Here is a 13707-nt window from a genome sequence, read left to right as displayed (position 1 = left end):
GCATGTTTTCAGACTAGTTTGCAATATCAGAGAACGGTAAATATCATGGGGGCCAAGAGCTCCTCCTCCCCTCCTCCTTCCAGTTTTTTGGAACTAATAAACTTTCATTATTTACTGAAGTTCATTAAATAGTACCAGGAGCAACGCTATACATTTGGAATGAAATAATTCTGAATGAAAACCAGGAATTTGAACATTTCAACAGAATATGCACTATTTTCACACAAAATAAAGAAATCCAAAACTTATTTTCAAAAGGTCAAAAGTCAGAAATCCTTGCTCAACACCAAAATCTACTATCTGGCTATTTCTACACAATGTAGATTTATATTTATTTATTTATTTATTCTTCGCATTTCTAGACCGCCCCTCTCCCAAAAAGGACTCGGGGCGGTGTACAGTCCACACAACAAATAACAAATACTAAATACAAATATAAATATAGATATAAATATACATAAGGAGGAGGTTAAAATTTAAAAGAACTGTACAGAAGAATATAAATATGGTTCTAAAAACCCTAAAATCAGTTAAGTTTAAAACCATACCCTTATTATATGATAATAATATAATTACAAACGTTAAGACTAATTTTTATCTTGCTTTCCTTCAGAATAGTTCAGAATGGTGGTCACAGGTTGCCCTGTTTTAAGCTAATTTGGTTAATTGAGTTATTACAACTGGCCACAATTGAGCTTTGCACATCAGGACTGCTGAATTACATGTCCCAGGCAGGATCTCTTCTTTGTAAACTCCTTTTCAGAGTTACAGAGCATGTGAAAACATGCCTCACAAGGAACTATAGGCATTGATGTTATTCTGTCAGATAACAATTCAGAAAGACTTCAGTAAAGATGTAAAAAATGTGTCACATCCAATCATTTCATGGCTGGGACACCTAGTTTGGCATGTTCCATGTGCAGATAAAGAGTGAAATATGCACAATCCAATATAGGCATGGAAACAAATACACATTTAGGTACAAATGATATGGTTGCAGTTGGGAGTGGGGATGGAGTGGGGAAAAAGCTAAGGAAACTGGAGGCTGTGTACTAAGAAAAGGAATTCATTTTGCTTGAATATTGGTGCCTTTCAGAAGTTTTGCAACCTGATGCCTTTGATATATTTTGAATTTTAACTCCCAAATCCCTTCTGATTATATCTGCTTTGGGTGGATAGGAGTTAGAGTTCAAAACACTCAGGAAATACTTCATTGCCTTAATTGTCTAAATTGTTTGTATACTACTATAAATACAAGCTTACCATGAAGAGCTCCAAATTTGTATTGTTTTCACATAAATTGCCCAGTATTTCTGTGGAATCTTTAACATGATTTTCCAGTTTTTCCAAGGAATTCCCAAAATTCTCCAGTTGTAAAAGACCACACTGAGGGAAGAAAATATTGTGAAATACTGGTATTCTATCTGATTTAGCATATAGTTTCAAAAATATAGTCTATACCTGAAAAAAATGGCAAGTAACAGAAATAAATTGGGCTGTGGATATAAACCAGAGATTTAACACTTTAAAACGTAAACAAAAATTGAAAAGGCCAAATGTTGCATCATATGCAACCTTGAATTGTCTATTGCTCTGACAATTAAATTGCCGTCTCCAACAAAATATCAGCATGCCTAAAGATCTTCCCTATGTACAGTACCTGTTTCCTGACTCTTTAACTTAAAAAAAACAACCATTATTAGCAGCTAGCTTGATATATATATATATATATATATATATATATATATATATATATATATATCAGCTTTCATATTTCCCTCCAAAGGATGGCTTTTTGAAAAAAATATAAATGAGCAGCGAAAGCTTAAAATACCATCTCAAAATTCCAGGGTGGCCCATTAATACCACAAGTGTGGGGAACTCAGATATATAAATGAAAGATATTTTCTAAATACAGCATTCAAAAAAATTATATAACTTCCCACTGTCTTTTGAAAATGCTTATGTCAAACAATTAGCAGTACTTGATAAACATCTGCTTTCATCTGCAGCATCTTTTCCAGAGAGGAGATCCTTTGAAGAGGCTGGGCTTTCTGCTGAAGAAGGCTCTGTATTTCTGGTTCAGTCAACTGAGTTATACTATCCCCTGATTCAGAAGCCTGAAGATAATATTCTTTGATGTCTTGAAGGCCAAGTTGCAGTCTCTAAAAATAAAGGAATTATGCCTTAAGAAAAGCAATGCAAAACCCCAAAACTAAGATTCTAAATGCCAGATTAAAAGGAAGTACTAGAAGAGCGAACTATTCATCTAACTCTTACTGTCTTTTGTCTATGCTCATTTTCAAGCCCTGATTTTTCATTGTATTGGCACTAAAGACATCGAGAATGTTCACACAATGCAGCTGAGGTGCAGTTTGTGAATATTACACAGGTGTCCCAAATTAGATCTCAGCTTCCACTGGGGCAGTGTTCCCTGCTATAAATCCAGTGCTAAAACTGTTACATGTAGCTGAAAAAATGTGCCCCACTTTAACCTAGGATCTTATAATTCAAAACAATGTTACAATAACAATAGTAATAGCAAATATAAACAATCTTTATAAACTTAAACGGGAAAGCACAAAAGAACAAACTTTTCAACTATACTCCAGAGCAGGGGTGTCAAACTTACGTTGTCATGGCACTGTCACATGACATATCAGGACTTCCCCCTTCGCTAAACTGGGTGGGGGCGTGGCCAGCATGTGATGTATCTGGCCTAAGGGCCATGAGTTTGACAGCCCTGCTCTAGAGGGTGCTAATTGTGGAATAAGGCACATTGAACTGGGTAGGTCTGTAGAATAGAGGTGTGGAGAATGTTGTGCAATTTCACATGTAGATTTTTAGAAGTGGAAAAAGTCTGAGGTTAGAAAATCAGATTAGGGAAATACATCAGTCCAACCTTATTCCTATCCTGCTCCTTCTAGATATGATATCCTTGTAATGAGGAAATTACAACAAGCTAACCAAACTAGAAGATACCTCAAAAAAGTACAACTGATTTGAGGTATATACATGCCAGCGGTGGGTTCCAGATCCCATTGCAATCGGTACGGTGCAATGGGGCCGGGGATCCACCACATGCACGCATACAACATGCACACAATGCGTGCATGTGTACTTACAGCCCGTGACACTCCAGCTGCTCGGCGGAGTGTCATGCAGGCGCCCAACGTTCTGCATAAGCCCCTATCGGCTCAAATACAGGTAACGTGGGGGGGAGCCCTCTGGAGCACTGTACCGGAACAGTACCTGGTGCTCCTAGCAGGCACTGGTACGCCCATACCGGGCAATACCGGTCATATCCCACCACTGGTACATGCAGAGAGTTTAGCAGGGTTATCTTTGTAGGTAATGAATTGGAGGAATCAGGTCCCAGAACTGAAGAAGTCCTATTACCTTTGCTGCTTCTTACTTATCTGATCCATGAATTTGCTCACAGACTCACCTGAAGTACCATTCAGACAATAAATTATGACAGCCACCATTTGTAAACTAACCATGGCAACAAAAACCATGCTCTCCAGTCATAAGCACCTTAATTCTGGTAGAGGGTATATTTGAACAAAACCACTATATCTTCTGAAAGACAGTAAGGTGGTCTTCACATAAGACCTAGATTAACCAGACTGATGAGGCCCCAGAGCTTCAATCCTGAACATTTTGGGGGCGGCTTAATTCCCTTTAACTTTCTGACTGAGCAATACAAAGAAAATTAAAAAAAACTGTAGCTTGGTTGGTCTATTTTATGGAAAGGGAGGGGGAAATACAATTGAGGAGCACCTCATCCAAAGTATATAATTTAATATCATTTCGATTTAACACCAGCTACCTAAAAAAATCATGCTTTTGAGAATGAGAATCACAGCTTTGTAGTTAATGGGCATCAAATAAGTAGAAAATGCTAATTTACTACCATTAACGACAAATTCTGCCAATAGGACCGATGCTTGTCTGGCTTCCTAAGCCTTTTTCCCCTTGTCACTGCTGCTTTTCAGGCTAAATGAGTTCCTTGCTCTGAAGGGGTCCATTTTAATTTCTTCACATTAGGCTTCCTGAGCAATTTATTAAGGCCACACACACTTTTCTAACCATTTGCAAAAATGCAGAGAACTTTACCCTAAATCCTCAACCTCAGCTAAAACTGTTAGCATGGGGAAAAAGAAGATTAGGCTTAAAAGCACAAGAAGTGTTCCGACAGATTCTTAATAGTCATTCACAACTGAAAAGAAAATGAAGGGAAAAAAAAGAATCATCCCCATCCATTAGGGTTCTTTAGAATTACTCTTTATAAAAGAAGAATTGTTTAGCTCTCCACTGCTATTTTTTGTTAGGTTGTGGGGCGGAGGGACGACTATTAACACCAGATGGCTTTACCAATTGCTTCTTGTTTGACAAAATTATCTTTTTTTAAAAAAAAACTGTTGTCCAAAGTCATGGAATTATATTGTAGAAAGCTGCTTCTATATTATTATCACCCAGCAGAAGCATTTCTACTGCTGTGTTTCTACTTTTTACTGTATTACTGAGGAAAATTCTGAAATATTTTCCCCTACAGTATAGATCTGTTAAATTGATATAAAAGGCAGGTGGGCTGGCTCTGATCCTGCAAATACTACTGTACACACTTTTTTTTTAGTTCTAAGGTCAAAGATCTTAGCATAGAAGAAAGTTGTAATAAAGGTAAGCACTCAGAACCAGCTGAAATGTTTTTGGCTTGGAATCATGACTAGGGCCACAAGCCTTAGATATTCTGGCAAGAAATTGAATTCCTTGGAATAAATGGTAGGTTCAGATTTATTCTCCATCAGGGGTTTGGGAATTCTTATTCCCAATCCACATCTTTGTGGGAAAAGATAATTGATTTTTGCTTTCCCCCACCTATAGATTACACTTCTTTTTGAAAGCATGTTTTCTTTGGAAAGTACAGTTAACCTGATACACACAGGGTGAAACGGAATAATTATTCATCTGGCAAAAGTCTTTACCAACATTGGATCCAAGACATTTAAAACACAGCTGTTCTGTTGTTGTGCTTTAATTTTCTTTGAATCACCTTTGTAGAGATAAATAATAGTGAACATTTTAAATAATAAAAAATGGACTTTGTTTCCTTCACCAAGCTTTAATATCATCAGTATTTCATTGAGAGTAGCATTGGTGGTGGGTGAGTGCTATTTTGCATCCCAAAAGTGAAATTACAGTTTTGCAAAGTTAGTAACAGAAGTCTAAAATAGGACCCGAAAAGGATAAGTTGTGTTTAATAAGTTACGTTTGTGATCTTCATGACCACAATTCTTCGTATAAAAATTTAAATTGCATTAGAGAAGTCTACAGGATAAATGGAAGTTTGAATTTTGATCAAATACTATTTTGGCCAAGTTGTTTTGTTGTTGAAACAAAGCAACGAACAACTCCAATCAATTCCAAATTGAGATATTTGGTATCTATGGACAGTCAAGTTTTGGTATATGCTGGGAAAATCCTCTAAGCCAGTTAGCTTTACAAATGCAGCTAGCTGGTCACTTTGAAATATAAAGTGATGGATTAGAAATTCCCTTACTTTAGCCTTAAGATAGCCCTCCAATTATAATTTACATCTGAACATCAAATTGAGATCATTGTGCTGCTGAAGCAGCATAAAACTGAATCAAACAGATCTAGCAGGAAAGCAGGTTTTCAGTGGAAAAGTACAAACCCTTGCCTATGCAAACTTTTGATTTTCATGGAAGAGAAACCTGGGTAGGTCAATGAGCTCTAGGAGTCCAACTGGCCCACTACAGAGCAGGGCTGGATGCCTCCTGTGACTGCTGGAAAGAACAGAACCAAGGTTTTCTCTTTTTTGGTTCCAGTAAAACATTAACTCGACGGGAGATATCTACAAGTAAGATAGTCTTACTGACAACCTATGCCGTTTCCCACTACAGCAATCTCTGCCTTTACCACCATGCATGTTGGAGAGCACTGCTGCAAAAGTTATAGAGATGACAATGGTGATCACATGATGTCTGTGGTGGGCTGGCAGAAAGGGACTCGTATTTGGGAGGGACATAAGGAGGAGGCAGCAGAGGAAGGGAAAAAGAGTCCCCTTCCCTGCTTCTCACTCTTCCAACAAAAGCAGACACTGCTATTCCTGCCCTTATGTGAGGGTAGCAACCCTGCTTGGCTCTTTTTCAAGTCAGGAAAAAAAGAAACACTGCTTCTTCTTACATTCTTCCATCCTTACTTTTATATTCTCTGCCTTCTCCTTAAGAAAATCCATTGTGCAGCTTGAAAGTGTATCAGGCATCAACTGGGAATCATACTGTTCTTCATATTTGTTTAGTTTGGCTGAAACCTCTGTATAGAATTCCCACAAGTGCAAATGTGCATGAGCTTTCTGTAGTTTCTCTTCAATATTTTTGTTTGTCAATATCCACCTATAAAAGATATAAAAATGGAATACAAGAGCAAGCAAATTACTCAGCGTTATTTTTTAAAAAAACAACATGAGAAAACAAAATCCACTGATTTGTTTGTAATCTAATTAAGCAATCGAATTAAGCAATTTCTACTTAAACTACAATAAGCCTCTAAGGACTCTTTGCAGTAAGAATGTCTTTCAGAGGGAACCTTCATTTCTAAGGAAGAGACATTTTTCCTCCCTTCAATGCCTTCCCATTTCTCTTATGATGTTTCCGGTCAAATTGGAGGCAATGATGGAATAAGCACAGGATTTCTTCCCACGTGAGTAATATTGTGGAGGAAATCCAATCAACATGGTTATAGCTCCTGCCTCCTGAGCCAAATGATAGTTCCAAAGAGGGTGTTCTCAATTCTCAGCTCATGAACAACTTGCCTCATGAGGGAGTTGGTACTGCCCATCTTGAAGGAGACAGTGGTGCACCTTCTCCCTACCTGAACAATATACAACCTATCTGCAACCTTCTCTTCTTGAAGCAGATTGTTGAGAAGTTGGTAGAGCTATCGTTGCATAGAACCCTGAAGAAAAAGGATTATCTGGGGCATTTTCAGTCTGGCTTTAAGCCTGGCTATGGGACTGAAAACAGACTGGTTGTGTTTGGGCATGAACTTCTGGCAAGGCTAAGAGCAGTGTGACTCCGAGTAGTTTCATTGCCCTTTATCTCTACTCAGAGCATCTAATTTACTTCTGGGTACAATTCAAGGTATTGGTTGGAACTGGGAGCAAGCGACTAAGTGCATGCCAGATACTGGGAGTGGTATGGTGTGAATGGACTGGATTTACTTGTGCCACAGAAAACGAGTGAGATTGGAGAGTCTGAAAATCCTTTTGTAAACTTACTGATGCTTCATGCACACAAAGTTTGAAGAGCATGAGGGTCTTTAAAAAAAACTTTCACAATACAATCTTTTTCATATCTCCTGCTTGAAATTAAAGCAATGGTGGTAGACTGAATCCTTAGTTTAAGGTACCACCAGATCCTTTTTTTAAAAAAAACATTTTCTTATTATTCTGCCCAGGAAGACTATAATTGCAAAAATCATTGCAAAAATTTAGATAAACAGCGGCAATCAGCACAACAGTATCCAGTGTGCAGAGCAAACTAAAGTGATTCACACAATCAATTTTTCCCTAAAAGATAAGGATGACCAAATTAAAACCATTCTATTGATCTCCTATATAACTTAAGCAGTATCTTATGTTTGGTGGCAATAACTGCAATTGTATTTGCCAGAAATAATTTTTTGAAGTTGGACTTCTAAATGGTGAAAGGGAAAAAAAAGTACTGTACCTTGTGCGTGCCTCTTCGTGTTTTTGTTCAATAATCTCTGAGAATGAGGGATCACACACTTTCTTCAGGTTATCAACAGCAGTCTGGAGCCGAGCCCAGATGTCTTTGTTTCCCTCAGTTTTATCTTGAAGAGACTGTGGAAAGAAATGCCGCTTGATTAGTTACAAATATGATGATGCTTGAGGAGGTGGTTATTGGTACGCTACCTTACATCCATCTTTCCAAGACAGCATATTTTCACCAATTTAGCAGGATGTGAGCTGTGACAAGGTTGCCATTGGTGAGCATGCTTTTCTAGACTGGCAAAAGGTATGTGGGTGTGGGTGAGTTGCCTTCCAGACTCCTTTTCAGGATGCTTAGAAAGCAGAAACATCTTTCACTTCCTGGTCCTTTGGGGCTTAGAAACGTACTCACCAACTTTGTACAAAGAATATGTGCTACTCCTAAGGTGAGAAGTCCTGAAACTAATGGAGTTCAAGTCTCATTACAGATTAATTCTCCAGAGCTCGCTACAGATAAACCCTAAAGCAGGGGTCTCCAACTTGGCAACTTTAAGCCTGGTGGACTTCAACTCTCAGAATTCCCCAGCCAGCTGGCTGGGGAATTCTGGGAGTTGAAATCCACCAGGCTTAAAGTTGCCAAGGTTGGAGACCCCTGCCCAAAAGGATGCTGGTTCATGCTCCCTCTCACATTGCTCATTGCACATCATTTTCTCTTTTCCCAAGTTTGGAGAAAATTGTACTTTGCTGGTTTATTTCATCTGTAAAATCATGAGTTATGCTTTCTACCCCAAGTAGGATCAAGCATTGGGGTTTGTTCCTGATGTTCATTCTCTGGTTTTTAGGTCTTGCATAAATCAATCTGCTACTTCATTTCAAACTGGAGAAATACAGTATGTGGGAGGAACAGCATATGGGCCCAGGATATCTGTTATGATTCAATCGTACAACACTGCCACATACTCATTTGGCATGAATATCTAGAGCAGCTCCTTATTTTTTAAGAAGGAATATTGTGGAACGATGGAGTTCAGCACATTGGTCTTTGTGAAGCATACCTGGAGATCTTCCACTTGCTTTTTCAGTGACTTCATTGTAATGAAAGGGTTCTTGCTATGCTCCAGGCAATACACAGTATTTGCAAGCAACAGCCTGATTTCATCCCAGGCTTCATCATAACTCTTCCAGGACTCTAAAGCAGACTCTGTAGAAGACTTCAGCTGGGCAACCTGCAAACATACAAGCCTGTGCTTAAAAGGATGTACATGAGATTACTTACTAGGACATTTGAAAACTGCTCAAGAGACACCCCTGTTGATTTTCTATTACATCATTTTCTTTCTAATACATGCTGGATAAAAAAACCCTCTACTTATTTAATAATGTAATATATAAATGATTTCAGGAGTGCCAGTGCATGCTTCAAATGTTCAAAGGGGAAAAAATCACCAATCTGTGTAAGAGACGGCAGTATTAGAATAATTTTTCATTATCAATTTAATTTGAGGATGAAGTCCTGTTGTGCTTGTAGAGTTCATTCCAGCATGCTTAGTTAGGAGGAAGACGTACAGGAATAAAAGCACTGGTTTCACTCTCTTGAATGCTGACATCTCAGCAGGAAAACTCACAAATTCAGAAATGCCTGCAGAGTTTTCAACTGCAGAAGGAACAGAAAACTCAGCTGCAAGGTTTTGTTCCATGAAAGCTGAAAATTGCTATTAAACAGTTTTGGGTTGCTATTATTTCAAAGATTTGTTGTAAACTGTCTGCAGTTAAGCCGCATCTATGGAACTTTGGTAGTTATTGTACCAAACATAATTAATTAATAGCTGAATTGGGAGATAAAACCTGGGTTTCCTATTTCACTTTTGCCAGGATAGCCCCAAAACATTAATGGTTAAGGTTTCAAATTGGAAAGGTAAAAGACGATATTCTGAGCCGCTAATGTCAATCAGAATAGACAATATTTTACTAGATGTGCAAATAGTCTCATTTCATAATACTTTTCACATTTCATTATGTGCTAGACAAAATCTGCCATCTTTTGACTTTTCCAGTTACAAAAGGTCAGTAGTGGATTATGTTCTCTTGTAACTGAGATCTCAGTAAAGACTGACTTTTAGGATGTGTCAAAACTTATAAATTTAGCCATCTGTCAAAAATATCCAACAGTCACAGAATTTTTTAAAATTTACTTATTGGCCTATGATTCTAAAAGTTTTAAAAATCAGATATGGTATATAGAAAGTAAGCATAGCGTTTTCTCCTTCAGTCTTCTAGTTCTGCTGGAATCTCAGGTCATCCAATGAATTATTTATTTATTTTATTTATATTTGATGCTTCTAGACCGCCCCCTCTCCCGAAAGGGACTCCGGGCGGTGTACAGTTCATACAAAATATAACAGAATACAATAAAAAAGTTAAATATGTACAGTTGACAGTTGACATGGAGGAGGTTAAAATGCAATTAAAAGAACTGTACAAAGCTAATATAAATATAAGTTTAAACCCCTAAAATAGATACAGTAAATTAAAAAAACCCTAAAATAACCAGATATAATACATTTGCCAGGAGGGACAGTTGTAATTATGCCAGGCCTGCTAATCGGAACAGGTGGGTCTTCAATTTTTGCCGGAAGGAGCGGAGGTCAGAAGTGGTTCTAATGTGGGGGGGGAGGTCATTCCAGAGGGTTGGGCCCATCACAGAGAAGGCCCTACTCCTCGGTGTCGCCCGTTGGCATTGCCTAGTGGACGGCACCAGGAGAAGTCCCTCCCTGTGTGAGCGAATTGGCCGCAGGGATGTATGTGGGAGGATGCGATCCCGCAAGTAACTAGGTCCCGTGCCATGGAGCGCTTTAAAGATGGTAATCAGCACCTTGAAACGCACCCGGAAAACCACAGGCAGCCAGTGCAGCTCGCGCAGGAGAGGTGTTACGTGGGAGTACCTCGTACTCCCCATCACAGCCCGCGCGGCTGCGTTCTGAACTAACTGCAGTCTCCGGGCGCGTCCCAAGGGCAGCCCCATGTACAGAGCGTTGCAGTAATCCAGGCGGAACGTCATCAGCGCATGAGTGACCGTGCGTAGGGCATCCCGGTCCAGTAGGGGGCGCAATTGGCGCACCAGGCGAATTAACAGGAAGCTCAAGTATTTTTTCAGACAACCCATAATAATCTTGTGGAATTCATTACCCTGAGAGGTGGACATAACCATCAACTAAGAAATGCCAAAACAATCAGGTGGATAAACAATCAGTAGCAGCTATTCATAATGATGACATATCATTATTAGATTGTACTGGATGGTCTTTGATCACAATAAAAATAATTGATGTTCTTTTTCAGTATTAGAGAAAATATATTTAAGTCCTAGTTCCTAAGGAGCAAATGGAGCTTCCCTGGCTCCCCATGTATTGTTGTTTGATTTCTGTCTGGTCACTAAAGTCATCTAAGTTGACTTCTTCATTAATTTAAATTTGTGAGATCTAGTAGGACGGCACATATATTTCACAGAAAATATCATCGTTTTAATTTCTAACAATCATAAAAGAAGATCATCCTTTCAATCCTGGACATGTGATAGTGGGTAGGAAAACTGTTTTTAATTATTAGCAATGGAAATATCCTTTTTCTGTCCAGACACACTATAGCAATAGCACTTAGACTTATATACCGCTTCACAGTGCTTTACAAGCCCTCTCTAAGCAGTTTACAGAGTCAGAATATTGCCCCCAACTATTTGGGTCCTCATTTTACACATCTCAGAAGGATGGATGGCTGAGTCAACTTTGAGCCTGGTGAGGTTTCAAATGCCAAATTTCAGTTAGCCAGTCAGCAGAAGTAGCCTGCAGTACTGCACTCTAACCACTGCGCCACCATGGCTCATAACAGCATCTACAATCATCTATGAACATTTATACATTAACTTCTTCTTAAACAGAAGTTTAAGTAGATGAGAGCATTTCAGTTATAAGATATAAGTGGAAGTGATAAAATTAAGAGAGATTAGACAATACTTTTGAATCCAAATGATTGCAGACATGCAACAGAATTATTCATACAGAAGCTTGAAATGCACATGAAAATCTGAGCTTCTTCAGACCAAACTATTATTTTGTACTCATTTGTTTTTTTCTTTTCTTTATACATATTTTTAGAATATAGATATCTAATGTTGCCTTCAAAGACACCATCTTTGTATAGAATGGTTTCAAATCCTAGCTGGGAAAGAAACCACTGGGTGACATTTAACAAGTCACTAATTCTTTACACATAGCCAAAAATAAAGATATCAACCTGATTGATAATGCTAGTTCTCATTTCAGCCAAATCTGTGGTTGTGAACCCTACTTTCTTGGCAGCATCACCACAATCCTTTAAAGCTGTGAGATTGTTTTTCAGTAGTTCCACTTCCTTAGACTTCACAGCAAGCTGATTTTCTATCACCTGATAAATAGGCATAAGAGGAAAGACATTATTCTTTGAGTACAATCTAGGAAGGGTTGAAATCAACATTTAACATTAGAACATGGGGCATATTTTCTAAAGATCAACCCAAAGTAACATTTTAAATTAAACAGAACAGAATTTTTTGTTAAATAACTTAAGAACAACATAAGCATAGCACAACTGGGAGAGAGAGGAGGGAAAGGGGGGGGGGGAGATATACAGTAAATATAGATGTATGTATGTATGTATGTATGTATGTATGTATCTAATCCACCCTTAAAACTGTAATATACAGGTTCAATATCATGTAACCCTACAGGTTAATAATAATCAATAAGTGCTCTCTTTTCCCCATTCTAAATCTTTTCAAATTTGTTTCAATGGATACTCCTGGTCTCACTGCTTTGAGAAAAAGACAAGTTTTGTTCACTTATCCATTTTCTTTAGGCTTTGTCCAAATTGATCCTATACTACCCGTCACAGCTCCTTTTTATCTAAACTGAAGAGTTCCAGGCAGTCTTTTGTCATTAGGAAGGCCATCAATAATTTTGATTGTCCTTTTCTGTACTTTTTTCCAATTATGTTATATCCTTTCCAAATGCATCCACGGTGTTCCAGAAGGAGACAGGCTGTGGGTTTGTGTTATTTTCAATCTTTTCCTAATGATCCCTAACATGGAATTTGTCTTTTCCACACTGAACACTGATTCAAAAATCTTATTGATCTTTGACCCCAATATTTTTCCAGATTAGATATAGACAGCTCAGCATATACGAAATCCAGGGGAAGGTGTAGTTTAGCTGCAAAGTGCAACATAACTGCCACTTAGGTGACTATTAATTCAGTGTAATGAGTTCCTTATACATATCTCCACAATCACCCTCAGTTTTTATTCCAAGTATTTTATTATTATATTCAAACTTGCATGAAGTTCATTTATGAGCAAGCAAACAAAAAATGACTGGTGTCATTACAGATCTTTAAGGTAGGGATCTCCAATCCATGGTGATCCAGTACCAGGCCGAGGCCCATTTGAAACTGGGCTGTGGAAGTGAGGGGGGGGGAAGCACACGCGTACTGCCACTCACACAGAACCATTCCTCCCCTCCCCCACTGGTCCACAAAGCCAGAAAAGCTGGGGAAAGTTACCTTAAGGGAATTATGGCAGTTAAGTACTTAGATTGACAGAGTTGCCCATTTATTTTTACATTTTGAATTCTGTTAGCAATTCATAAAAGGACAAGCAATGATGCCACTAAATTTCTTAGGAGCCTTTGATGGGAAACATGGTTAAAGGTTTATTGAAAATCGAAATATACAAAGTCAGCAGGTTCACTTTCATCTACATGCCTGTTAGCATTTTAAAACACTCTAAGAGAGCTGAGACACAAAATTTACCTTTATCTATTTATTAAAGGCATATTCCGCCCATCTCACCAGCAAGTGTCTCTTTATGGAATCTACAGTATGTTGACTTTCCTTCAGCAAGACTTATTCTGCTACATATT

The 13707-nt window shown here is 38.3% G+C and overlaps 1 protein-coding gene across 1 annotated transcript in view; it reads right to left on the bottom strand.

Annotated features, from left to right (window-relative positions):
- SYNE2 (spectrin repeat containing nuclear envelope protein 2) overlaps nucleotides 1-13707 on the bottom strand; it is a 237739-nt gene that overhangs the window by 51557 nt on the left and 172475 nt on the right. The window contains exons 84-89 of the mRNA XM_081935674.1: nucleotides 12047-12196; nucleotides 8812-8982; nucleotides 7755-7888; nucleotides 6227-6419; nucleotides 1986-2165; nucleotides 1264-1386 (exon numbers count right to left, since the gene is read on the bottom strand). Of these exons, the coding sequence (XP_081791800.1) occupies nucleotides 1264-1386; nucleotides 1986-2165; nucleotides 6227-6419; nucleotides 7755-7888; nucleotides 8812-8982; nucleotides 12047-12196 (951 nt within the window). The remainder of the gene's footprint in view (nucleotides 1-1263; nucleotides 1387-1985; nucleotides 2166-6226; nucleotides 6420-7754; nucleotides 7889-8811; nucleotides 8983-12046; nucleotides 12197-13707) is intronic.

The sequence above is a fragment of the Natrix helvetica genome (genome assembly GCF_964273705.1).
Source record: "Natrix helvetica genome assembly, chromosome: 1".
Taxonomy (NCBI): domain Eukaryota; kingdom Metazoa; phylum Chordata; class Lepidosauria; order Squamata; family Natricidae; genus Natrix; species Natrix helvetica.
This window is presented reverse-complemented; position numbering and strand designations above follow the sequence as displayed.